Below are 27,385 nucleotides of genomic sequence, written 5' to 3'. Positions count from 1 at the left end.
TTGTTGAAAAAAAACGGCACAAATATTTTGTCCATGACTACCATACTGCTCATATATAACTGTACTTCCTTATGACTGAAACCATTTGAAGAATCTAGAGCTACGTAAAATAAGGCTTTGTATACTAATTTGTGACTATGATTACCTTATAATGGAAGATTTTACACTCTTGTTGCTTTGCATATAAACAGGTTTTACATGTTTGTCACTCCGGCAATAAGCGACTCAATACAAAACGTAAAGAATGTCATTTCATAAATCAGTGATGTTTGCCCTAGGGGAGAACCAGGGCTGGTGGGAAATGTCATAAGTCTTAGTGTGCTCGGTGATCTTGTGTCAAGTGCAAATTTTTTGAGTTGAACATATTTATAGAAAACCTACTTTATCATCAGATCTTCAGATGAAAACCCGAAGAAGTAATGGATCTACATGTTACACTTGGCTTGCTTTTGGTTGTGTCCATTGGTGTAAATGCTTCAGGTAAGACTTCTGATTCTTTATATCTTCACCACGTCTGTATAGGATTCTTTCCAGCAGCCTGCCTGCTGCTCCATACAAAACAACTGATAACTAAGATTCCTCATAACTTAGGAAGTGTCTGCTTCCAAAAACATGACATTAATAATCTAGGTTTGCTCAATTATTTCTGTTAACAGCAGCCTAACTAACATTGTAAACTTTGTGTAGATAATAAATAGCGATTAAAATGGTAAATAGAAAAAATGGCTATTACATTTTACAGATGTATTTCTAAAAATGTTTTAAAAATCATCCCCTTCATTGTAGATTTTGGTAATAGCAGCTCCTCTGATCAGACAGTGATGGCTGACATATACTATCAATCCTTATGATTGAATAATCCCTTTCATGGAGGCATGACAACTTACCTAGTTTTTGAGAAAGTTGCCCTATTTTTACCCTCCACCAATTGGATACCCTGTGAAATGTAGCAACCAGCCTCTTTCATTGAGGAGGGTGCAGGACCCATTTTTTAAAAATAATAATTATACTGGTCAGTGTTGGGTGCTCACAGTGAACCTTCGTAGCTGCAGAACTTTTTTTGCTGGCTTGCAGGTCAGGCAGAGAGTGACAGACCCCAAACTATACATGGAGGGCAGGCAGAGAGAGATAGACCCCACATTACACAAGGAGGTCAGGCAGAAAGCGATAGACCCCACACTACACATGGAGGACAGGCAGAGAATGATAGACCCCACACTACACATGGAGGGAAGGCAGAGAGTAATAGACCCCACACTACACATAGAGGGAAGGCAGAGAGTGATAGACTCCACACTACACATGGTGGTCAGGCAAAAAGCGATAGACCCCACACTACACATGGAGGACAGGCAGAGAATGATAGACTCCACACTACACATGGAGGGCAGGCAGAGAATGATAGACTCCACACTACACATGGAGGTCAGGCAAAAAGCAATAGACCCCCACACTACACATGGAGGACAGGCAGAGACTGATAGACCCCACACTACACATGGAGGGAAGGCAGAGAGTAATAGACCCCACACTACACATAGAGGGAAGGCAGAGAGTGATAGACTCCACACTACACATGGTGGTCAGGCAAAAAGCGATAGACCCCACACTACACATGGAGGACAGGCAGAGAATGATTGACTCCACACTACACATGGAGGGCAGGCAGAGAGTAATAGACCCCACACTACACATAGAGGGCAGGCAGAGAGTGATAGACCCCACACTACACATGGAGGACAGGCAGAGAATGATAGACTCCACACTACACATGGAGGTCAGGCAGAAAGCGATAGACCCCACACTACACATGGAGGACAGGCAGAGAATGATAGACTCCACACTACACATGGAGGTCAGGCAAAAAGCAATAGACCTCCACACTACACATGGAGGACAGGCAGAGACTGATAGACCCCACACTACACATAGAGGGAAGGCAGAGAGTGATAGACTCCACACTACACATGGTGGTCAGGCAAAAAGCGATAGACCCCACACTACACATGGAGGACAGGCAGAGAATGATAGGCTCCACACTACACATGGAGGGCAGGCAGAGAGTAATAGACCCCACACTACACATAGAGGGCAGGCAGAGAGTGATAGACCCCACACTACACATGGAGGTCAGGCAAAAAGCGATAGACCCCACACTACACATGGAGGAAAGGCAGAGAATGATAGACCCCACACTACACATGCAGGGCAGGCAGAGAGTAATAGACCCCACACTACACATAGAGGGCAGGCAGAGAGTGCTAGACCCCACACTACACATGGAGGTCAGGCAGAAAGCGATAGACCCCACACTACACATGGAGGACAGGCAGAGAATGATAGACCCCACACTACACATGGAGGACAGGCAGAGAATGATAGATCCCACACTACACATGGAGGTCAGGCAAAGAGTAATAGACCCCACACTACAAATAGAGGGCAGGCAGAGAGTGATAGACCCCACACTACACATGGAGGTCAGGCAGAGAGTGATAGACCACACACTACACATGGAGGTCAGGCAAAAAGCGATAGACTCTACACTACACATGGAGGACAGGCAGAGAATGATAGATCCCACTCTACACATGGAGGGCAGGCAGAGAACGATAGACCCCACACTACACATGGAGGGCAGGCAGGGAGTAATAGACCCCACACTACAAATAGAGGGCAGGCACAGAGTGATAGACCCCACACTATACATGAAGATCAGGCAGAGAGTGATAGACCCCACACTACACATGGAGGTCAGTCAGAGAGCGATAGACCCCACACTACACATGGAGGTCAGTCAGAGAGCGATAGACCCCACACTACACATGGAGGTCAGTCAGAGAGCGATAGACCCCACACTACACATGGAGGTCAGTCAGAGAGCGATAGACCCCACACTACACATGGAGGTCAGTCAGAGAGCGATAGACCCCACACTACACATGGAGGGCAGGCAGAGATCGATAGACCCTGCAGTACACATAGAGGACAGGCAGGAAATGATAGACCCCACATTACATACAGAAGGCAGGTAGAGAGCGATATACAGCACACTACATATAGAGGGCAGGCCGAGAATGATAGACCCCACACTGCACATGGAGGGCAGGCAGAGAGTAATAGACCCCACACTACAAATAGAGGGCAGGCAGGGAGTAATAGACCCCACACTACACATGGAGACCAGTCAGAGAGCGATAGACCCCACACTACACATGGAGGTCAGGCAGAGAGTGATAGACCCCACACTACACATGGAGACCAGTCAGAGAGCGATAGACCCCACACTACACATGGAGGTCAGTCAGAGAGCGATAGACCCCACACTACACATGGAGGTCAGTCAGAGAGCAATAGACCCCACACTACACATGGAGGGCAGGCAGAGATCGATAGACCCTACAGTACACATAGAGGACTGGCAGGAAGTGATAGACCCCACATTACATACAGAAGGTACAGAAGCCAGGCAGAGAGCGATATACAGCACACTACATATAGAGGGCAGGCCGAGAATGATTGACCCCACATTATATTTGAAGGGCACGCTGAGAGCAATATACTGCACACTACACGTGGAGGGCAGGCAGAGAGAGATCGACCCCACACTACACATAGAGGGCACCAAAATCATATTTCCTGTAATCATAAAAAATATGACATGCATATGTAGTCTATTGCTTTGTAAGCATTTGGGACAAAAATGTATTCACACTCCTAAGAAATAACAGTGATAAACGCAGGTTTTTTTTAAGGTTCTTTCACCTTTTTGACCTGGTGTTGCTTGCTTTTATACTATAATTTTTTTCCTCATCCATAACTTTTTATGTTTCAGCCAACATAACTGTATGAGTTGAAGATTTGAATGAATCAATTCATTTTACCATGCAAAGCACTGAAAAACTGGAAAAAAAAAATCCAATTTCAATTGCAGTGAAAAAAAACAAAAAACAAAAACAAATAGCAATTCCGCCATTTCTTTTTAGGGTTTGTTTCTACTGTGTTCATTGAGCGGAAAAATGACTTAGCAATATGATTCTACGCATCAGTACAATAACAGCGGTGCTAAACTTCTAGAGATTTATTTATGTAAGTAGTGAAAAAAATTCACAAATTCATAAGAATAAATGTGGTCCCCAATATGGAACATTTTCATTTTTACATCAATGAAGCTGTGTGATGGCTTATTTTTTTGCATCACGTTCTGATGGATTTTAATGATACGATTTTTCGGTAGATGTAATGTTTTAATCACTTCTTATTGCATTTTTTTGCCGAGAAGCCACGAATGGAAATATAAATTTATGGCATTTTAATTTCTTTTTGAATTTTTTGAACGGATTTATTAATTTTATATTTTGTTAGACAAGACGTTTATGGACACAGTGATACCAAATCTGATTATGTATTAATATTTCATATTTCATGATTCAAATTTTTATATTTTGAAATGAAGGACCCCAGACCTCAGGCTCTAAATGTCACTGTCAGAGATTGACAGATGCATTTAAGGGGTTAACAGCACCACTCGAAGCTGTTAAAGGCAGATGTATTGCCCATCCAGTATCAGCTGGGTAGTATGCAAGCTCAGTTCCTGAGCCAGCATGATACATGAGGTCTTGGGACATCCAATGTTGGGAAGAAGTTAAATAACTTACATCCTTATGACCATCCAGTGACTTTGTCAGTCTGTTAGGTGCCATATTTTGTTCCGAGTGGGCCACCACCCTCTTATATAGCACAATACACTTGGTTCCCTATGTACATACAGAGTCAGCATTTATTTTTTTTTAATTTAACAATCAACCCATTTTATTGCTATAGAAATTTGTGAATGAGGATAATGTCATATTTGAATATAGCTTAAACGTAGGGCCCTGGAGTTAAGGTTACTGGTGGGCCCTTGGCACACCAGTCCCACACTGCCTTCACAATTGTAAACTGTACAAATTTAGGTCAAATGCCCGATACACAACAGAGAAGACAACAGTAGCTTTGCAGACGTAGCCGTTCTTAAAAACATAAAAAAAACAACAACTCACATTATTAGTGTAGGAAGCTGTTCATAGTTCATGTCCACTAAAATAAAAGAAAGGAAGGATGCTCATAGTGGGGGGGGTTTCACAACCATCACCTAGAAACAGTTCCATGAAAAAGGATAGGACAAGGATGTCCTATGTGTGCTGCCATTTTTTTCTCAAATCCCTTCACTTGAATGGGAGAGCATGATTTGCAAACGGGATCAGATTATTCCACTGGTTTATAGAAGATAATGTGCCCATGTGTTGTCTGCGGAATGCACAGAAAGCACACAGACAAAATAACACTGAAGTCAAAATAAGCCCAAATTATGTTCCCATGCCAAAAAAAACATCACCCAACTCAATAAAAAACTACACAAACATCTGTGCATAAATGGGACCAAAATCTGGCTGTTAGGGCAAGATGTCCAATGCAGAAGGCCGAAGTAGTTTGGAATGTATCTGTTTATTGCTATATGCAGGCAGCAAGACCAGTATCATTGTGCCACAGGAAATAATCAATACAAGAAAAAATGGTAAATGGCTCATAAAGATCACTATATGTGGATGTGAAGACCCGATGTGTATCTCTACCAATAACCCATTCCCTAGTTATGCAAGTATGAGGATTCGATTTGTATCTCCACCAATAACCCATTCTCCAATCATGTGGGTATGAGGTCCTGATGTGTATCTCCACCAATAACCCATCTCCATTTATGTGGGTATGAGGACCCTATGTGTATCTCTCCACCAACAACCCATTCCCCATTCATGTGGGTATGAGGACCCGATGTGTATCTTCACAAATAACCCATTCCTCATTTATGCAGGCACTACGATTCGATGTGTATCTCTCCACCAACAACCAATTCCCCATTTATGTGGGTATGAGAACCCGATATGTATCTTCACCAATAACCCATTCCCCATTTATGCAGGCATGACGATTTGATGTGTATCTCTCCACCAACAACCCATTCCCCATTCATGTGGGTATGTGGACTTAATGTGTATCCCTCGAATAACCCATTCATGTGGGTTATGTCTCATGAGCATCAGCTTGGGATTGGAGTCTGGGATTTGATCCAGTATGCACATTTTATGTGTCTTTAAATTGTTTGTTGAGTTTTGTCTAAAGACTTGCATTACTTTACATCTTAGATGTACAGCCATGATATGTATTTGTCTATTCTCTGCCATTGGAAATAATGCCACATGTTTTTGGATGTTTATAATACACACCAACAAACAAGACAACTTGAAGAATGAACCCAATAGAGAACAAGGAAGGTACAAATATGTAAAAAAGTATACATTTATTAAGCACATATATCAAAAACATACACATTAAATATTAAAGATTACATATACAATAGCATGTCAATACCCTATAGATAGGGGGGAGGATAAGATAGGCTGTATATTAGAGAAAACCGATAGGACCCACCACTCAACTGGGGTATATACCACAATGACTACGGATAAGATGAATAGCTGCCAGATTTCCGTTATATCCACTTGGGACTATCTCAGACTTGAAGAATGGTTCAGTGATGATGGTCTTGCTGTTTTGTTACATGGTACTTTTTCTTTCTGATTCTGTCTGTGAGCTGCAAACCATGCAAACTCCACATCTAATTTCATGTGTTTGGTTTAATGAAAAACTGCATGTGTGATTGCAGTCTAATGGAAAAACATAATATGGAAAGCAAGTTTCTTACTTCAGCTTATTAAATCAATAACTAACTATACAAAATTAAACGTCTTGTAGGCCTTAATGGGCGTATGTAACAAGCAGACGTGGTTTTGAGGTTGTGCAACCTGTGTGATCATAAGAGGAAAATCATCCATCCTAGTTGAGGTGTAACAAATGTCTGGTACCAGAAAATTCGCAATAATTGAAGTTGATGCTAGATGAATAATAGTAATGATGTGCATTTAGGTCCTCCTTGTGACATTCCTCTTTATAAATTCCTTGGCAGCAGCTGCCTGGCATTGGTTGCTATCAATTCTCTATCCACTATGTCCCAATTTTTTAGCCTATCACTTTCCATAGGATAGTTGATTTACTGATCTCTGAGGGTCTGTTTATTTGGGCTCCCATTGATTCTAAGAATGGACTCTGTAGCAACCTTTATGAACAGAGGTTGAAATTTTCAGCACTGCTTCGTTTATTGTCTGTGGGACTGTTGTGTATAGATGAGTACAGTGCTCAGATTATTTCTAACACACATACTCAACTACGACAGGGCTCTGCAGATCTCCATTTTTTAGATCGATGGGAGTCCCAGTGGTTGATAACAACTTCCAAGATTGGCGGTCGAATAGGTATTTTATAACATCACTATCCCCCTCACTAGATCTTGAGCTATGGGCCATTAAAGAAGATAGGGTACCAGGCACTCCCTTTTTGTATCATTATAACCTGAACCAAATTCAGGCAACAGGTTGTAGTTTTTTCAGTATTGACTGTGACAATTATAATGTACATGGATGGGACTTCTTGTTTCCCAAAAATACACATACCGCTGATTGCTTAAAGAAATATTCCCACGATGAGTATTTGGTGAGTTTTTGATATTGTAAATTTTCTGCAACAATTCTGCACCTACTAGCTGAATTACTTGTTTTTTTTAATTGTGCTTGTGAGTGCATTTTTATGCAAGCATTTTTATCACGTTTTTGACGCTGTACTTTTTGTACCTTTTTAGTTTAACATATTTTAAATTAAGCTGCTTTTTTATATTTACTGGCATTTGGCTTTGACAAAGTTTTAGGGTATGTTTCCACAGTCAGTAAATGCTGCGGGTTTGAAGCTGTGTACATCTGCAGAGTCCAACCCGCAGCGGCCAGATGTTACAGCATAGTGGATGGGATTTGAAGAAATCCCATTTCCACTATGCGTGCATGGACGCCTCCGGCTTCCCTGCGGAGACGGACATGTGGCGCATCTTTCGAGACCGCAGCATGTCAATTTATCCTGTGGAGGCACTCCATCTCCGCAAGATAAATTTCCCATCCAATGTATTGGGTGCAGTAATTCCACACGGTTCAATGAACACATGCGGAATCACCGCCAGTTCCTGACCGTGAGAACATACCCTCATTGATACACTTGTATTTTCCCCCCCCTCACACTCGTCCCATTATGTTTTATTGTATGTATATGGTGTAACTGTAGGCTTGTATGTTTTATCTGCACTGTGTTTTTGGTTAATTTGTAGGGAAAGCACAGTGCTAAGTTCAGCCACTAGATGGGGCATTTTAGTATACGTAGATAGGATAGAACACAATCTATTACACAGCTAACTTTAGGAGGGGTCAGCTGGATAGTAAGTGAGGAACATTTCCTGGGAAGAGGCAGAAGAGGCTAGGGAGCCTGAAGTGCGCTGTTGGGCTTAACGCCTGAGCTACTCAGCACCCCGCAACGTTTTTTCTAAGGGAGAAGCTCAGCCATCCAGGGGCCTTAGGTCTGTGCTGCAGGAAAGACAGCAGTGGCCACAGTGACAGAAGTGTTAGCAGCAGAAGAAGTCACAGCAGTACAGACAGGCAGGTCGCACACCATGTGGCAGTTCATTGCATGGGTTGATGCCCTCAAATCCAGGGTGAAACGGCTCAGGGAATCCCCTAGCGCAGTGAGTCGGGACAGGGAGGACGCTGAGGAACTGTATGATACAGTCCAACCTGGGCATGTGCCGTGCGACAAGGAGAGGAGTGCAGGGAAATATAAAGCCAAGTGCAATGTGGAATCTGACAGTGCAGAGGACAAAGAGACAAGTAAGCTGACAGTGGGACGTTATTTTCATGTGATGGAAGGCCAGGGCATGCCAGCGCTGATAAGCTTAGCCATGACTACGGCCCTGGCTCTGCCCCTTACACACTCATGTGTGGATTACATGCATTTGCTACCTGTAATTTTCTGCATCTAATGCAATTATATGGGAAAATTGGCACATAATTCTCAACTCAACTCCTCCAATCCTCACAAGATATCCTTCTCTACTCCCCTCTTATCTCCTCTTCCTACAATCGAATACAAGATTTCTCTCGTGCATCCCCCATACTCTGGAACTCTCTACCTCAACATATCAGACCTGGCCTACCATCGAAATCTTCAAAAGGAACCTGAAGACCTACCTCTTCCAACAAGCCTACACCCTACAGTAACCACCTGTCAACCAAACCGCTGCACAGCCAACTCTACCCTCGCCTACTGTATCCTCACCCATCCCTTGTAGATTGTGAGCCCTCGCGGGCAGGGTCCTCTCTCCTCCTGTACCAGTTGGGACTTGTATTGCATAAGATTTTTGTATTTGTTTTTTATTATGTATACCCCACTCACATGTAAAGCGCCATGAAATAAATGGCGCTATAATAATAAATAATAATAATAACGTATCCACAAGAGAAATTGATACATTGTGGATTTCAAACACGCATTGCAGGTGAGTATACGCAGCTTTAACCCCTTAGCCAATTTTTACAATTCTAACCACTGTCACTTTATGAAGTTATAGCTCTGGAACGCTTAAAACATATCCCACTGTTTCTGAGGCTGTTTTTCTGTGACATATTGTAGTTCATGTTAGCAGTAAAATTTCTTGTGTGTTTCAGTGAATAACGGTGAACACAAGACTGGGGATGGTAAAAACTGACCCGAATCATGTTCTCTGGGGTCTCTGCTACCCCTCGGTAGCTGTTCCCCCGGAGATTATCTGACGCTGGGGGGCGCTATACACTTATTTCTTAGCGCTGTTAAAAGGCGTATTGGCATTTGTTAAGGGGTTAAAAAGAAGCATGATATATGATACTGTGTAAATTTGTATACAATCCCATCCCATTTCATGCTGCAGTCTCTAACACTGAGAGAAAGGAGAGAGGAGCAGAGAGAGCCATCAGAACAAGGATCAGGCACTCTAGTGGACTTGTAACATTTTTGTTAATGCAGGCAGCTAAGTAAAGGACTTACAGACACTATGCAGCAGTAAAATGGTAGAAAAAAAAATTATGAAGAAGATTTAGAAAGTTGTAAAAATTTAGAAACAGTAAAATGAATCCGTGCTAAGGTGTGCATAGCCTTTAAAACACACCAGATTTGTATAGATCATAATTTCTAAATTCCATTTACCGTATCATTAAATTGCAAAGTCATGAGGAGCAAAATTATTGAGCACATTTTTATTTTGCAGGTGTATCAGACTATATTCCAAAGATTCCACAAAACATAACTGGCAACGTAACGGATAAAAGCTTTGTTCTGGATCTACCAAATTGCATTTTTAATGATTTCCCCAATACTAATGTGTGGGTGGTAATTGCACTGAATCAATGTAAGTACAGTATTTTGTTTCTATATATATATTTAATAAACCAACATACGGTACATTATTTTAACCCCTTCGCCCGAAGTCTGTTTTCACCTTCCTGACCAAGCCAATTTGTACAATTCTGACTACTGTCCCTTCATGAGGTCATAACTCTGAAACGATTCAATGGATTCTACTGATTCTGAGACTGTTTTCCCGTGATATATTGTACTTCATAATAGTGGTAAAATTTATTTGATATGACTTGCGTTTATTCGTGAAAAAAATGGAAATTTTGCAAATATTTTGAAAATTTTGCAGTTTTCAAACTTTTAACTTTTATGCCCTTAAATCAGAGAGTCATATCACACAAAGTAGTTAATAAATAACATTTCCCACATGTCTACTTTATATCAGCACAATTTTTTAAACATAAATCTTTTTTGTTAGGAAGTTATGAGGGTTAAATGTTGACCAGCGAGTTCTCATTTTTACAACAAGATTTGCAAAACTAGTTTTTAGGGACCACCTCACATTTGAAGTGACTTTGAGGGGATTATCTGACAGAAAATACCCATTTCAAAAGTTGCACCCCTCAAGATACTCAAAACCATTAGCAGATGCCATGTCGTGTTTGGAGAGCTCCTGATGTGCCTAAACAGTGGAAACCCAAAACAACTGACACCATTTTGGAAACTAGACCCCTTAGGGAACTTATCTAGATGGGTATTGAGCACCTTGAACCCACAGGTGCTTCACAAAAGTTTATAACGTAGAACTGTGAAAATAAAAAAAAATCACATTTTTTCCAGATAAATCTTTTTTAGCTCCAAATTTTGCTTTTTCATAAGGGTCCTCTTTGACTGTATCTTCTATGTTGTGGCAGCATCAGCTGGGAAGTGTGCATACCCCCTGTCATGCCAAGTTCACAGCTGTGAAAACCACTGCCCTGGTGCCTAACCTGCTGTTACTGCTACAGCATTCAGAGCTCAGCAGTCAAATCATCAAGGCTGCTGTGCTCTCAACACTGAGCTCTGCTTTGTCATTGTAAAGTCTCATTCAGATGTCCGTGTATCACAGTCTGTGTACAGACCATAATATACAGACTGGCCTTCGTTCTCCTGACCTGAACTTGGGAACTTCACATATGTGTATGAACCTGGAAAGCTTGGGTTAGGAAATCCATGGGTCAGTCCATGCATCACAAATGTTTGAATGCTTCGGCAAAGTGCAGCAGATGAGATGACTTTGTCACTAGCTACTGGGCCTTCCACGTTCAACTTCAATGTACAGAGCGCAGTAGCTACTGACCTCATCTGCTGCGCTTTGCAGAGGCAGCAGTCACACTGACGAGTTGTCAATTTTCTGATGCTATTTGAGGACTTTTCTCATTGATGTTTTCATTCGTACCATTTTTAGATGCATCTGGGTTGAAAAAGATCACTTCATGCCTAGAATTATTACTGTATTAGCACTTTTGGGACTTTGCAAATGCAACATGGCGTCCACAGCCAAAATGATCCAAAAGTAAAAAGTAGATTCCGATCACATAACAGGTGCCACATATTTTCAGTAGGAATTGCTTAACAAATATTTTTGTGTATTTTCTCTCATTTCAGTTTATGAAAATGTAAAAATGTGAAGCAAAATTAGCATTTTAGTTGAAAAAATGTAATTATTCACTTTTTCATTCCACTTTGCGTTAAAGGGATGGTCTAGAACTAAAATTTACTTTATTCCCAAATGCCTATCTGTGTAATGTCATAATCTAATCTCTTTTTTTTTTAAATATACCTTAATTAAAAAGTCCCTACCATTCCCTCACTACTCTAAATGCTCTTTGATAATGCTTAGTTTTTGAGAATCCCAGTGCATGTTGGGATATCAAGTGAGTTGTCATCAGGAGCAGCGGCTGGGGTCACTGCCGCAGTCTCTGCCCCCCTCCCTGTAGCATCAGTGAAGTCTGTTTCAGAGTCTAGGCTAGGCTAGTCCCATTCCCTACTAAGCATGCATCGGTTGTCAATTCCGACGTATGCACAGCAGATTATTGTCGCTGTACAATATGGACAGTACGCTCTCTCGCTTACCCTGATCAGAAGTAATGAACCATCTGGAGAGCTTTGTAAGAACAAACAGCATGCTTTACCTGCATGACGGGTAATTTTCTTACAATGTGCACTGACAGTCCACTCTCTTGCCAGCTAGTCACTTCACATCAGAGTTGGTGAGCGAGCGCACTGTCACTGTGCATATCTACTGAGCAAACGTCGGAATTGACAACTCAATGACAGCAGCCTCTGCCCAATGATAACGACTCGTTTGACTTCCTCAGCCTGCACTGGGATTCTCAAATAAAGCATCATCAAAGAGGAAGTAGTGAAAAATAACTAAAGAAAGAAATTAGAGAAGTTAGGGAATAGCAAAGACTTTTTAATTAACCTCTTCACTACATGCTACATGTACAGCGCAAGTCGGCAAGCAGGTGTATGGAGCAGGCTCATGGAGCGAGCTCGCCCCATACTCGGCAGGTAATGGCTATGTTTTACAGCCAAGACGTGCCTCTAACAAATGCAGGTGGTGAAAACTGCTGCACGTGGTTGTTAACCTGTTAAATGTTGCTGTCAAACTCTGACAGCGCCATTAACAATGCCCTGGAACGGAGGTGCATCATTCTATGAACCATTTGGCGCACAAGTGATATCTCGGGTCGCCAATGGGTTGGCATCACAGCCAGGGGTCTGTTAAAGACCTCTGTGCTTGTCACTATAGAGGCTTCCTTTATATCCTGCCCATGGCAGGGCTTCAAAGGATACCATAATTTTTATTATATGCAGCAATACTATGGTATTCCTGTATACAGCACAAGCGATCAGACAATTGCATGTTCAAGTCTCCTAAGGGGACTAACAAGTACAGTGAAAAATAAAATAAATATGAAAAAAAATATGAAAAAAACAAACAGAAAAGTTCAAATCATGCCCCCTTTCCCCTATTAAAAATAAAGATAACAAAAAATACACATGTGGTATCGCCACATTCAGAAAAGACTGATCTATCAAAATATAAAAATAAGTTACCCGATCGGCAAACACCGTAAACGTAAAAAAATTCAAGAACACCAACATTAGGGTTCTTTGGTTGCTATAAAATCACAAAAAAATACTCTAACAAGCAATCAAAACGTCATATCTATCCCAAAATTATACGATAAAGATGGTGCTCACTAGTTTAAAGGAGGTGCTCTGGAGAAAAAGTTCAATATAATATAAAGAAACTCCGGCACACTCTTAAATAGTCAAACTCTTTTTTTATTTATTATTCTCTTTAATTCAAAAAATTCCTTAGACGGTGGGATTCCGTATAAGAAAAAATTCTGCAGACTTTATATAACAGACATGTATCACATTTTCTCAACGTTTCGGCATATCAGCCTTTTTCAAGAGATTTCTGTCTTTCTGTAATATACATAAATGAACACAACTTAAAGGGAACCTGTCACCCCGCTTTTTCCGTATGAGATACAAATACCGTTAAATAGGGCCTGAACTGTGCATTACAATAGTGTATTTTGTGGACCCTGATTCCCCACCTATGCTGCCGAAATACATTACCAAAGTCGCCGTTTTCGCCTGTCAATCAGGCTGGTCTGGTCAGATGGGCGTGGTGTCTTCCCCCAGATCTTGCTTATTTTTCCGTTGGTGGCGTAGTGGTTTGCGCATGCCCAAGGCCCGAATCCACTTCATAGGCGCGGCATCCCGCGGCCATTTTCCTGAAGCAGCGGGCAGCAGAGCACTCCATCTGCGCACGCGCGGCCACAGGAAGATGGCCGCCCCCACCAATCACCAGGGGAATAGCGCAGATCGCGCTCTTTTTCCACACCTATGAAGTGGATTCGGGCCTTGGGCATGCGCAAACCACTACGCCACCAACTGAAAAATAAGCAAGATCTGGGGGAAGGAACAGCGATGTCACCACACCCATTTGACCAGACCAGCCTGATTGACAGGCGAAAACGGCGACTTTGGTAACGTATTTCGGCAGCATAGGTGGGGAATCGGGGTCCACAAACTACACTATTGTAATGCACAGTTCAGGCCCTATTTAACGGTATTTTTATCTCATATGGAAAAAACGGGGTGACAGGTTCCCTTTAAATGAGAAAAGGAACAAAGATATAACAGAAAAAATATATATCACGAATTGAAAGAAATATTATATATAGAGAATATTTCTCCATGTATAGTATATCTCACCCAGTGATACCATAATAGTTCTCATGTGGCATGAAACAGAGAAGCATCACAAAGCAAAAATAATTGAAAGGCCTAAATATTGGCTAGCGACAATCTGGAGACGCACCTCATCACTATATGTAATTAGCCATTATATTGCTCATATAAGATAATATTTATATTTATACCACCCATAAAAATAATTAGAAGGACAAAACGTCCAAAAGACATACTGTCCATATATATCTCTTATCTTATGGTTATATTATATGTAGGAAAATGTTCATCCTAATAGTAACCTATGTTGGTTGTAACCAATCCTATAGCAAACCCCCATATGTGATTAATGAAAAAACGCTATACTTGCAAATAAGATGCGCAGAAGATGAGGAAGAACCCACTGCGGGAGTAAATACAGATTATTTGTACATTGTTAAATCTAAAGTGATACGTATGTTAAAGCACTTTTTTATGTCTAGTGAAAGACGCATATAGAATACCTTAAATGAAAGTCACCGGTATATGCCGTGCCCAGTGTTGAGGTCCGGGAGATGTATGTCCGCTGTCAATGAAGCATGTGTGAGAAACAGCGTGGTGTCGGCTTTTAACTCCCTACGGGTGCTCGTACCTGTGCTAATACTTCCGGGTGAAAGTTGAAGAAACAAACATGTGATGTGAGCGCTCGTATAGTCCAGGAAGAGACGGAAAAAGCCGAAAAGGGCCGAAATTGTGCGCATGCGCAGTGAAATCGGTGCTCGGACTCTAGTTCCTGCTGGTGTGCTGTTCAGAGAAAAAAGAAAAAAATGATTAAAGGGATAGTGCTGTAATCAATTTGTGTTCCATATTTAAATATATTAAGATAAGAGAGAGATATATGATAACAGGTATATATGGTAACAAGTTAGAAGCATAAGAGGATCTCACTAGTAAGTCTATAGGCTGACCAAATAAGGTTAGAGTATGCACAGAGAAGTAAACAGTCTAGGGTATAGTTCTGCATATTCGGACATAATAAGAATCTGCTTGACCTTATTCTTAACTCACAATTTGATGTAGTACATAGTATATACCTCAGATATAACTTAAGAATTAAATCTACTCAATAAGTGACCTCGTCTTCTCTATTAAGACCCAATGGAGAGAGGGTTTGCAACATGTGGATCCAAAAGGATTCACGTTCCTTAAGTTTCTTTATCCTATCTCCACCCCTTCTAATAATGGGGACATGATCTATCACCTGATACTTTAATTGTGCCACGTTGTGATTGCTCTGCACAAAATGAGCTGGAATGGGAAGAAGTGTCTTGCCACATCTTATAGTGGATTTGTGTTGAGAAATGCGGTCTCGGATATGCTGGGTTACAACTGGGACTACCTCTTGAAGCTCATCAAGAAAATGCCAAGAGTGTGCAAAGCAGTCATCAATGCAAAAGGTGGTTACTTTGAAGAACCTAGAATATAAGACATAATTTCAGTTGTTTCACACTTTTTTGTTAAGTATATAATTCCACATGTGTTAATTCATAGTGTGAATGTACAATTTTCATAGTCATGAAAATACAGAAAAATCTTTAAATGAGAAGGTGTGTCCAAACTTTTGGTCTGTACTGTATATCTTAAAAATAATTCCTAAAATACAATATTAGAGTTGTGGGTTTTTTTCACAATTTTTCCAAACTTGGATTTTTTTCCCATTTTCTAATACACTATGTGGTAAAATGAATGAAGTCTTTCAAAAGTGCCACTCATCCTACAAAAACAAACCTTCCCTCATATGCCTGTGTGGACAGAAAAATAAAAATGTTATGGCTCTGGGAAGAAGGGGAGGAAAAACAAAAACGGAAAAACGGAAATTGGCTGTCTTGTGAAGGGGTTAAAGAATGGTCAGCTGTGACAACATCTATAATGTTTGGTGAATCCTGTGTTATCAGTTGTGCATAGAGATGTAATCTGTCATTGTAATTCTGCCTCTGATGATATGGAGCCTCCTGAAAACTCTTCCTGAAAGCATAGGAAGCACTGAGTGGCCAGTGTGAAAATTACAAGAATAATAATTTTGCTTTTTAATGAAGATCAGGATATAAAAAATGTGCCAATAAATTTACAAAAATACATACAGTGGGGCAAAAAAGTATTTAGTCCATCAGCAATAGTGCAAGTTCCACCACTTAAAAAGATGAGAGGCGTCTGTAATTTACATCATAGGTAGACCTCAACTATGGGAGACAAACTGAGAAAAAAAAATACAGAAAATCACATTGTCTGTTTTTTTATCATTTTATTTGCATATTCTGGTGGAAAATAAGTATTTGGTTAGAATCAAAATTTCATCTCAATACTTTGTAATACATCCTTTGTTGGCAATGACAGAGGTCAAACCTTTTCTGTAAGTCTTCACAAGGTTGCCACACACTGTTGTTGGTATGTTGGCCCATTCCTCCATGCAGATCTCCTCTAGAGCAGTGATGTTTTTGGCTTTTCGCTTGGCAACACGGACTTTCAACTCCCTCCAAAGGTTTTCTATAGGGTTGAGATCTGGAGACTGGCTAGGCCACTCCAGGACCTTGAAATGCTTCTTACGAAGCCACTCCTTCATTGCCCTGGCGGTGTGCTTTGGATCATTGTCATGTTGAAAGACCCAGCCACGTTTCATCTTCAATGCCCTTGCTGATGGAAGGAGGTTTGCACTCAAAATCTCACGATACATGGCCCCATTCATTCTTTCATGTACCCGGATCAGTCGTCCTGGCCCCTTTGCAGAGAAACAGCCCCAAAGCATGATGTTTCCACCACCATGCTTTACAGTAGGTATGGTGTTTGATGGATGCAACTCAGTATTCTTTTTCCTCCAAACACGACAAGTTGTGTTTCTACCAAACAGTTACAGTTTGGTTTCATCAGACCATAGGACATTCTCCCAAAACTCCTCTGGATCATCCAAATGCTCTCTAGCAAACTTCAGATGGGCCCGGACATGTACTGGCTTAAGCAGTGGGACACGTCTGGCACTGCAGGATCTGAGTCCATGGTGGCGTAGTGTGTTACTTATGGTAGGCCTTGTTACATTGGTCCCAGCTCTCTGCAGTTCATTCACTAGGTCCCCCCGCGTGGTTCTGGGATTTTTGCTCACCGTTCTTGTGATCATTCTGACCCCACGGGGTGGGATTTTGCGTGGAGCCCCAGATCGAGGGAGATTATCAGTGGTCTTGAATGTCTTCCATTTTCTAATTATTGCTCCCACTGTTGATTTCTTCACTCCAAGCTGGTTGGCTATTGCAGATTCAGTCTTCCCAGCCTGGTGCAGGGCTACAATTTTGTTTCTGGTGTCCTTTGACAGCTCTTTGGTCTTCACCATAGTGGAGTTTGGAGTCAGACTGTTTGAGGGTGTGCACAGGTGTCTTTTTATACTGATAACAAGTTTAAACAGGTGCCATTACTACAGGTAATGAGTGGAGGAAAGAGGAGGCTCTTAAAGAAGAAGTTACAGGTCTGTGAGAGCCAGAAATCTTGATTGTTTGTTTCTGACCAAATACTTATTTTCCACCAGAATATGCAAATAAAATGATAAAAAAACAGACAATGTGATTTTCTGTATTTTTTTTTCTCAGTTTGTCTCCCATAGTTGAGGTCTACCTATGATGTAAATTACAGACGCCTCTCATCTTTTTAAGAGGTGGAACTTGCACTATTGCTGACTGACTAAATACTTTTTTGCCCCACTGTATAAAATGCAATAACTCAAATTAAAGAGGATATGTCGCTTGGTCAAAAGTTGTTATCTTTTGCTCTTATTTTATTCTTCGTGCTCCCCTAATTGTGTCGTTTTTAGTATTTTAAAATCCAAAAAACCTTGTGTAAGAATATAGTGATTAAAAATCTAACTGTTTTCTTATTCTAGAAATGTATTTCTTTTACAGCATTTTCTGTCCTAAATGATTCAGATTTTGGTACGCCAGTTCCATATTCTGCATACATAAATGGCAGTTATACGTATTACCATACTCTTCTTGTCTCTGCTGGAACATATCCTTGTTCAAACAATGATAAAGTGATTAAATTGATAAAGATTGGTTCTACGTCACCATCATCATGCACAGAAAGTCAGTTCTGCAATGGAGAATTAAATAATACTCAAACCTACAGGTAGGAACATTGCTACTCTATTCATTTTCTTATTTTCAACCCTTCAGTAGGATGCAAGACTCTCTTAAAGGGAACCTGACAGCAGCATTTACTGCATTTTTGTAGAAACCTGAATGTTTGGGAAAAGGTGCTAGCATATTTCTAAAATCAGCGGTGCCACATATTCTAATTAGACCTAGTTGATAAGGTGTTCACTTATTGCTAAGCAGCCTAGCCAGTCCATTTCACGCCCACAGGCACATGGTTGCTCTTTCTGTAGTCCTTCCCTGCAGTGGGTTAACTAAAATTTGATAGGCCCCTATGCTCCTCATCCTGGCCTCATACCGATGTGTGTGTGTGTGTATATATACAGTTAGGTCCATATATATTTGGACAGAGACAACATTTTTCTTATTTTGGTTATAGACATTACCACAATGAATTTTAAACAAAACAATTCAGATGCAGTTGAAGTTCAGACTTTCAGCTTTCATTTGAGGGTATCCACATTAAAATTGTATGAAGGGTTTAGAAGTTTCAGCTTCTTAACATTTGCCACCCTGTTTTTAAAGGGACCAAAAGTAATTGTACAGATTCAATAATTTTAAATAAAATGTTTATTTTTAGTGCTTGGTTGAAAACCCTTTGTTGGCAATGACTGCCTGAAGTCTTGAACTCATGGACATCACCAGACTCTGTGTTTCCTCCTTTTTGATGCTCTGCCAGGCCTTCACTGCGGTGGTTTTCAGTTGCTGTTTGTTTGTGGGCCTTTCTCTCTGAAGTTTAGTCTTTTACAAGTGAAATGCATGCTCAATTGGGTTGAGATCAGGTGACTGACTTGGCCATTCAGGAATATTCCACTTCTTTGCTTTAATAAACTCCTGGGTTTCTTTGGCTTTATGTTTTGGGTCATACTCATTGTCCATCTGTAGTATGAAACGACGACCAATCAGTTTGGCTGCATTTGGCTGGATCTGAGCACACAGTATGTCTCTGAATACCTCAGAATTCATTCGGCTGCTTCTGTCCTGTGTCACATCATCAATAAACACTAGTGACCCAGTGCCACTGGCAGCCATGCATGCCCAAGCCATCACACTGCCTCCGCCGTGTTTTACAGATGATGTGGTATGCTTTGGATCATGAGCTGTACCACGCCTTCGCCATACTTTTCTCTTTCCATCATTCTGGTAGAGGTTGATCTTGGTTTCATCTGTCCAAAAAATGTTCTTCCAGAACTGTGCTGGCTTTTTTAGATGTTTTTTAGCAAATTCCAGTCTAGCCTTTTTCTTCTTGATGCTTATGAGTGGCTTGCACCGTGCAGTGAACCCTCTGTATTTACTTTCATGCAGTCTTCTCTTTATGGTAGATTTGGATATTGATACGCCTACCTCCTGGAGAGTGTTGGTCACTTGGTTGGCTGTTGTGAAGGGGTTTCTCTTCACCATGGAGATTATTCTGCGATCATCCACCACTGTTGTCTTCCGTGGACGCCCAGGTCTTTTTGCATTGATGAGTTCACCAGTGCTTTCTTTCTTTCTCAGGATGTACCAAACTGTATATTTTGCCACTCCTAATATTGTAGCAATTTCTCGGATGGGTTTTTTCTGTTTTTGCAGCTTAAGGATGGCTTGTTTCACCTGCATGGAGAGCTCCTTTGACCGCATGTTTACTTCACAGCAAAACCTTCCAAATGCAAGCACCACACTTCAAATCAACTCCAGACCTTTTATCTGCTTAATTGAGAATGACATAACGAAGGGATTACCCACACCTGTCCATGAAATAGCCTTGGAGTCAATTGTCCAATTACTTTTGGTCCCTTTAAAAACAGGGTGGCACATGTTAAGGAGCTGAAACTCCTAAACCCTTCATCCAATTTTAATGTGGATACCCTCAAATGAAAGCTGAAAGTCTGAACTTCAACTGCATCTGAATTGTTTTGTTTAAAATTCATTGTGGTAATGTCTATAACCAAAATAAGAAAAATGTTGTCTCTGTCCAAATATATATGGACCTAACTGTATACACACGTGGTCAAAATTGTTGGTACCCCTTGATTAATGACAGAAAAACCCACAATGGTCACAGAAAACTTGAATCTGACAAAAGTAATAATAAATAAAAGATCTATGAAAAAGAACAAATGAAAGTCATTGCTTTTCAACCATGCTTCCACCGAATTTAAAAATAAATAAAACTCATGAAATAGGCCTGGACAGATGGTACCCCTGAAAATAATGCGACAAAAGGGACATGTTAAATCAAGGTGTGTCCACTAACTAGCATCACAGGTGTCTACAATCTTGGAATCAGTGAGTGGGCCGGTATATAGGGCTACAGATACTGTGCTGTTTGGTGACATGGTGTGTATCACACTCAACATTGACCAGAGGAAGCGAAGGAAGGAGTTGTCTCAGGCAATTAGAAGGAAAATTATAGACAAACATGTTAAAGGTAAAAGTTATAAGACCATCTCCAAGCAGCTTGATGTTCCTGTGACTACAATTGCACATATTATTCAGAAATTTAAGATCCATGGGACTGTAGCCAACCTCCAAGACGTGGCCGCAGGAGGAAAATTGATGACAAATCAGACGATTAATACGAATGGTAACAAAAGAGCCCAGAAAAACTACTAAACTGATTAAATGTGAACTTCAAGCTCAAGGAACATTAGTGTCAGATTGCACCATAAGTCGTTGATTGAGCCAAAGTGGACTTCATAGGAGACGACCAAGGAGGACACCATTCTTGAAAAAAATCATAAAAAAGCCAGACTGGAATTTTCCAAACTATATGTTGACAAGCCACAAAGCTTCTGGGAGAATGTCCTATGGACAGATGAGACAAAAATTGAACTTTTTTGGCAAGGTACATCAGCTCTATGTTCACAGATGGAAAAATGAAGCATATCAAGAAAAGAACACTGTCCCTACTGTGAACCATGGAGGAAGCTCTGTTATGTTCTGGGGCTGCGTTGCAGCATATGGCACAGGGTGTCTAGAATCTGTGCAGGGTACAATGAAATCTCAAGACTATCAAGGGTTTCTTGATGGAAATGTGCTGCCCAGTGTCAGAAAGTTTGGTCTCAGTCGCAGGTCATGGGTCTTGCAACAGGATAATGACCCAAAACACACAGCTAAAAACACCCAAGAATGGTTAAGAGTAGTGTTGAGCATTCCGATACTGCAAGTATCGGGTATCGGCCGATACTTGCTGTATCGGAATTTCCGATACCGAGATCCGATACTTTTGTGGTATCGGGTATCGGGTATCGCAACAACATTAATGTAATAATGTGTAAAAAAGAGAATTAAAATAAAAAATATCGCTATACTCACCTGTCCGACGCAGCCGGGACCTCAGCGAGGGAACCGGCAGCGTTGTTTGTTTAAATTTCGCGCTTTTACTTGGTTACGTGAAGTCCCGGCTTGTGATTGGTCAGGGCGGCCATGTTGCCGGGACGCGGACCAATCACAGCAAGCCGTGACGAAATTACGTCACGGCTTGCTGTGATTGGTCCGCGTCCCGGCAACATGGCCGCCATTAACCAATCACAAGCCGTGACGTCACGGGAGGCTGGACATGCGCGTATTTTGAAAAGCGCGCGTGTCCAGCCTCCAGTGACGTCCCGGCAACATGGCCGCCATTAACCAATCACAAGCCGGGACGTCACGGGAGGCTGGACATGCGCGTATTTTGAAAAGCGCGCGTGTCCAGCCTCCAGTGACGTCCCGGCAACATGGCCGCCATTAACCAATCACAAGCCGGGACGTCACTGGAGGCTGGACACGCGCGCTTTTTAAAATACGCGCGTGTCCAGCCTCCCGTGACGTCACGGCTTGTGATTGGTTAATGGCGGCCATGTTGCCGGGACGCGGACCAATCACAGCAAGCCGTGATGTAATTTCGTCACGGCTTGCTGTGATTGGTCCGCGTCCCGGCAACATGGCGCCGTGACCAATCATAAGCCGGGACGTCACTGGAGGCTGGACACGCGCGCTTTTCAAAATACGCGCATGTCCAGCCTCCCGTGACGTCACGGCTTGTGATTGGTTAATGGCGGCCATGTTGCCGGGACGCGGACCAATCACAGCAAGCCGTGACGTAATTTCGTCACGGCTTGCTGTGATTGGTCCGCGTCCCGGCAACATGGCCGCCCTGACCAATCACAAGCCGGGACCTCACGTAACCAAGTAAAAGCGCGAATTTTAAACAAACAACGCTGCCGGTTCCCTCGCTGAGGTCCCGGCTGCGTCGGACAGGTGAGTATAGCAATATTTTTTATTTTAATTCTTTCTTTTACACATTAATATGGTTCCCAGGGCCTGAAGGAGAGTTTCCTCTCCTTCAGACCCTGGGAACCATCAGGAATACCGTCCGATACTTGAGTCCCATTGACTTGTATTGGTATCGGGTATCGGTATCGGATCCAATACTTTGCCGGTATCGGCCGATACTTTCCGATACCGATACTTTCAAGTATCGGACGGTATCGCTCAACACTAGTTAAGAGGAAAACACTGTTCTATTCTGAAGTGGTCTTCTATGAGCCCTGACCTAAATCTTATTGAGCATCTTTGGAAAGAGCTGAAACACGCCGCCTGGAAAAGGCAACCTTCTAACAGGAGACAATTGGAGCAGTTTGCTCTTGAGGAATGGGCCATAATTCCTGTCGAGAGGTGCAGAAGTCTCATTGACAGTTACAGGAATCATTTGTTTGCAGTGATTGCCTCCAAAGGTTGCGTAACAAAATATTAAGTTAAGGGTACGATCATTTCTGTCCAGGCGTAAATTGTGAAAAACTGATGCACCGGATCCGTTTTTTAGCTGGATCCGTTTTTCTTTACTGCACATGGATTTTTGACTTCCTGATTGCGGGGATGAGCGAGAGAGAGAGAGAGAGAGAGAGAGAGAGAGAGAGAGAGAGAGAGATCGAAAACAAAGCTTCTGGGCATGCTCAATGTGTAAAAAACGGATTCGGTAGCCGCAACCGTTCATTCACACATCCGTTCCATGCGTTTATTGCCGCAAGCATCCTTTCAGGCTTTTTCGACCCACAGAAAAAACATTGCAGTCAACGTTTTTTGTGTCCGGCAAAAAAGCCTGAAGGGACGGATCCGGCACAAAACGGATGAAACGCATGTCCTTCAGGCACAATCCGGTGCTAATACAACTCTATGGAAAAAAAGACGGATCCGGCGTGTAAAAAAAACGGATCCGTTTTTTTCAAAAATTGCTGGATTGTGCCTGAAACAAAAAACCTGATGTGAGAAAGCAGCCTAAACGAGGAGTACCAACAATTTTGATCACATGTGTGTGTATATATACATAAAATATATATATACTTTACTAATTTATTTATTTTACTCACTCATATAGCGCTATTAATTCCACAGAACTTTACAGACATTATCGGCACTGTTCCAACTGGGGCCCACAATCTAGATTCCCTATCAGTATGTCTTTGGAGTGTAAACCGGAGAACCTGGAGGAAATCCACGCAAACACTGGTAGAGCATACAAACTACTTGCAGATGTTGTCATTGGTAGGATTTGAATCAAGGACCCCTGTAGTGCTGCAGTGCTAACCACTAAGCCACCGTATATATGTCCCTTATCCTGAGCCCCATCCTTGTATATGTGTCTCTTATCCTGGATCCCCATCCTGGTATATGTACCCTCCAACCTGGTATATATGTCCCTTATCCTGGTATATATATTCCCCATATTGGTATATATGTCCCTTATCCTGAGCCCCATCCTGGTACATATTGTATATCCCCATCCTGGTATGTATGTTATCCATCCTGTTATATATGTCCATTATCCTGGGCCCCATCCTGATATGTATGTTACCCATCCTAGTATATATGTCCCTTATCCTGGTATATATATCCCCATCCTGGTACATATATATCCCCCATCCTGGTATGTTATCCATCCTGGTATATATGTCCATTATCCTGTGCCCCATCCTGGTATGTATGTTACCCATTCTGGTATTTATGTCCCTTATCCAGGTATATATATCCCCCATCCTGGTATGTATGTTACCCATCCTGGTATACATGTCCCTTATCCTGGACCCCATCCTGGTATATATATCCCCCATCATGGTATATATGTCCCTTATCCTGGGCCCCATCATTGTACAGTTTTGCAAAAAAGTGTTTGCTCCCTTCCTGATTTCCTATTCTCTTGCATGTTTTTCACACTTAAATGTTTCAGATCACCAAACAAATTTAAATATTAGGCAAAGATAACACAAGTAAGCAAAAAAAATTAAGTTTTTAAATGAAGGTCTTTATTATTAAGGGAAAAAGAAAACCAAACCTATAGGGCCTTGTGTGAAAAAGTGATTGCCTCCCCACCTTAAAACATAAATTTACTGTGGTTTATTATATCTTTCGGAAGCCGAGTTCAAATTGCCTAGCCACACGCTGGCCTGATTACTGCCACTTCTGTTCTCAATCAAGAAGTCACTTAAATTGGACCTGCCCGCCAAAGTGAAGTAGACCAAAAGATCATCAAAAGCTAAACAAACAAAGACATTCTGGAACAAATGAGAAACAATGCTATTGAACTCTATCCGTCTGGAAAAGGTTATAAAGTAATTTCTCAAGATTGGGACTCCAGTAAACCAAAGTGAAAGCCATTATCCACAAATGGCCAAAAAATTAAACAGTGATGAACCTTCCCAAGGAAGGGCGGACGACCAAAATTACCCCAAGAGCGTAGTAATGACTCATAGAATCAAGGAATGATAGAGTTGGAAGGGACCTCCTGGGTCATCTGGTCCAACCCCCTGCTCAAAGCAGGATTCACTAAATCATCCCAGACAGATGTCTGTCCAGCCTCTGTTTAAAAACTTCCATAGAAGGAGAACTCATCACCTCTTGTGGCAGCCTGTTCCACTCATTGATCACCCTAACTGTCAAAAAGTTTTTCTAATATCTAATCTGTATCTCCTCCCATCCAGTTTCATCCCATTGCTTTTAGTCTTTCCTTGTGCAAATGAGAATAAAGATGATTCTTCTACAATGTGACAGCCCTTGTAGACAGCTGTTAAGTTTCCTCTCAGTCTTCTTTTCTGCAAGGTAAATATTCCCAAATCCTGCAACCGTTCCTTATAGGACATGGTTTGCAGACCGGTCACCATTCTGGTCGCTCTTCTCTGAACTTGCTCCAGTTTGTTGATGTCTTTTTTTAAATGTGGTGCCCAAAACTGGACACAGCATTCCAGGTGAGGTCTGACCAAAGATAAGTAGAGGGCAATAATGACTTCGAGTGATCTAGACTGTATGCTTCCTGTTAATACATCCCAGAATTGCATTTGCCTTTTTTGCTGCTGCATCACACTGTTGACTCATGTTCAGTTTATGATCTAATACAGGGGTGGGCAAATAATTTTGCCATGGGGCCGCATGAGAAATTGGGATGGTTTTAGAGGGCCGGACTAATATAATTACCGTATTTTTCGGACTATAAGACGCACCAGACCATAAGGCGCACCCCAAATTTGGGGTGAAAATTGCAGAAAAAAAGATTTTTTATAAGATGGGGGTCCGTCTTATTGTCCGAATTTACAGTATCTTACCTGAAGGCTGGCGGTGGCAGAGCAGGGTCACAGGAGGCATGGTGTCGGCAGAGGTGGGGTGATGCGGTGTGGCGTGCACTTGAGCAGGGTCCCTTCCTGCTTAAGTGGGCGACGCCACGGCCTGGTGTCCATGGGGGGGTTGCAGCAGTAGTGTGGTGACGGCAGAGGTGCGGCATGGCGTGCGCAGGGTCCCTTCCACCGGTGAGGTGACGCAGCGGCCCGGAATGCAATGTGAGCAGCAGAGCCGGGTTGAATGTCGGTGGCAGCGGCCATCTTCCCGAGGCCGCGCGTGCGCAGATGGAGTGCTCTGCTTCACGGGGCTTCAGGAAAATGGCCGCGGGAGGCCACGCGTGCGCAGATGGAGATCGCGGCGGCCATTTTCCTGAAGCCGAGGTCTAAATCTGCAAACTCGGCTTCAGGAGAATGGCACGTGATGTACAGGGCCGATGCGTATGAGCTCAGGGCCTTCACTCCAGCCGCCAGCGGTACTCCTCAGAAGCGTCTGGCGGCTGGCCGAGCGGTGCCGGGGGCAGCTGTCAGAAATGACAGCTAGCTGGCGGGCCGTTTAAAATCATCAGGCGGGCCGGATGCGGCCCGCGGGCCGCATCTTGCCCAGGTCTGATCTAATAAGTATAACCAAGTCTTTTTCACATGTGCTGTTGCCTCCCATTTTGTAAATGCTTTTTTCATTTTTATTGCCCTGATGTAGTACTTTGCATTTTTCCTTGTTAAAAACCATTTTGTTAGTTGCTGCCCACTGCTCCAGTTGATTTATATCTTTTTGAATCCTCTCTCTCTCTTCTCTAGTATTAGCTATCCCTCCTAGCATTGTGTCATCAGCAAATTTAATTAGTGTACCCTCAGTTTCTTCACCTAGATCATTGATAAAGATGTTTAACAATACAGGGCCCAGGACAGAACCCTGTGGTACCCCACTTGAGACATTCTTCCAACTGGATGTGCAGCCATTTACGTCCACTCTTTGGGTCCAATCACTAAGCCAGTTATGAATCCACCTAACAGTTGGCTTGTCCATTCCATACTTTTCATTTTTTCAATAAGGATGGTGTGAAATACTTTGTCAAATGCTTTGCTGAA

General features: G+C 42.1%; 1 protein-coding gene across 1 annotated transcript in view; it reads left to right on the top strand.

Moving 5' to 3' along the window:
- Positions 1-266: 266 nt before the first annotated feature.
- Positions 267-27,385, top strand: part of LOC143816208 (uroplakin-3b-like) — a 64,235-nt gene continuing 37,116 nt past the window's right edge. Inside the window, exons 1-3 of the mRNA XM_077296314.1 lie at positions 267-480; positions 10,214-10,354; positions 18,480-18,705. Coding sequence (XP_077152429.1) covers positions 420-480; positions 10,214-10,354; positions 18,480-18,705 — 428 coding nt within the window. The 5' untranslated portion in view covers positions 267-419. The remainder of the gene's footprint in view (positions 481-10,213; positions 10,355-18,479; positions 18,706-27,385) is intronic.

This window comes from Ranitomeya variabilis, chromosome 3, assembly GCF_051348905.1.
Source record: "Ranitomeya variabilis isolate aRanVar5 chromosome 3, aRanVar5.hap1, whole genome shotgun sequence".
NCBI classification, from domain to species: domain Eukaryota; kingdom Metazoa; phylum Chordata; class Amphibia; order Anura; family Dendrobatidae; genus Ranitomeya; species Ranitomeya variabilis.
This window is presented reverse-complemented; position numbering and strand designations above follow the sequence as displayed.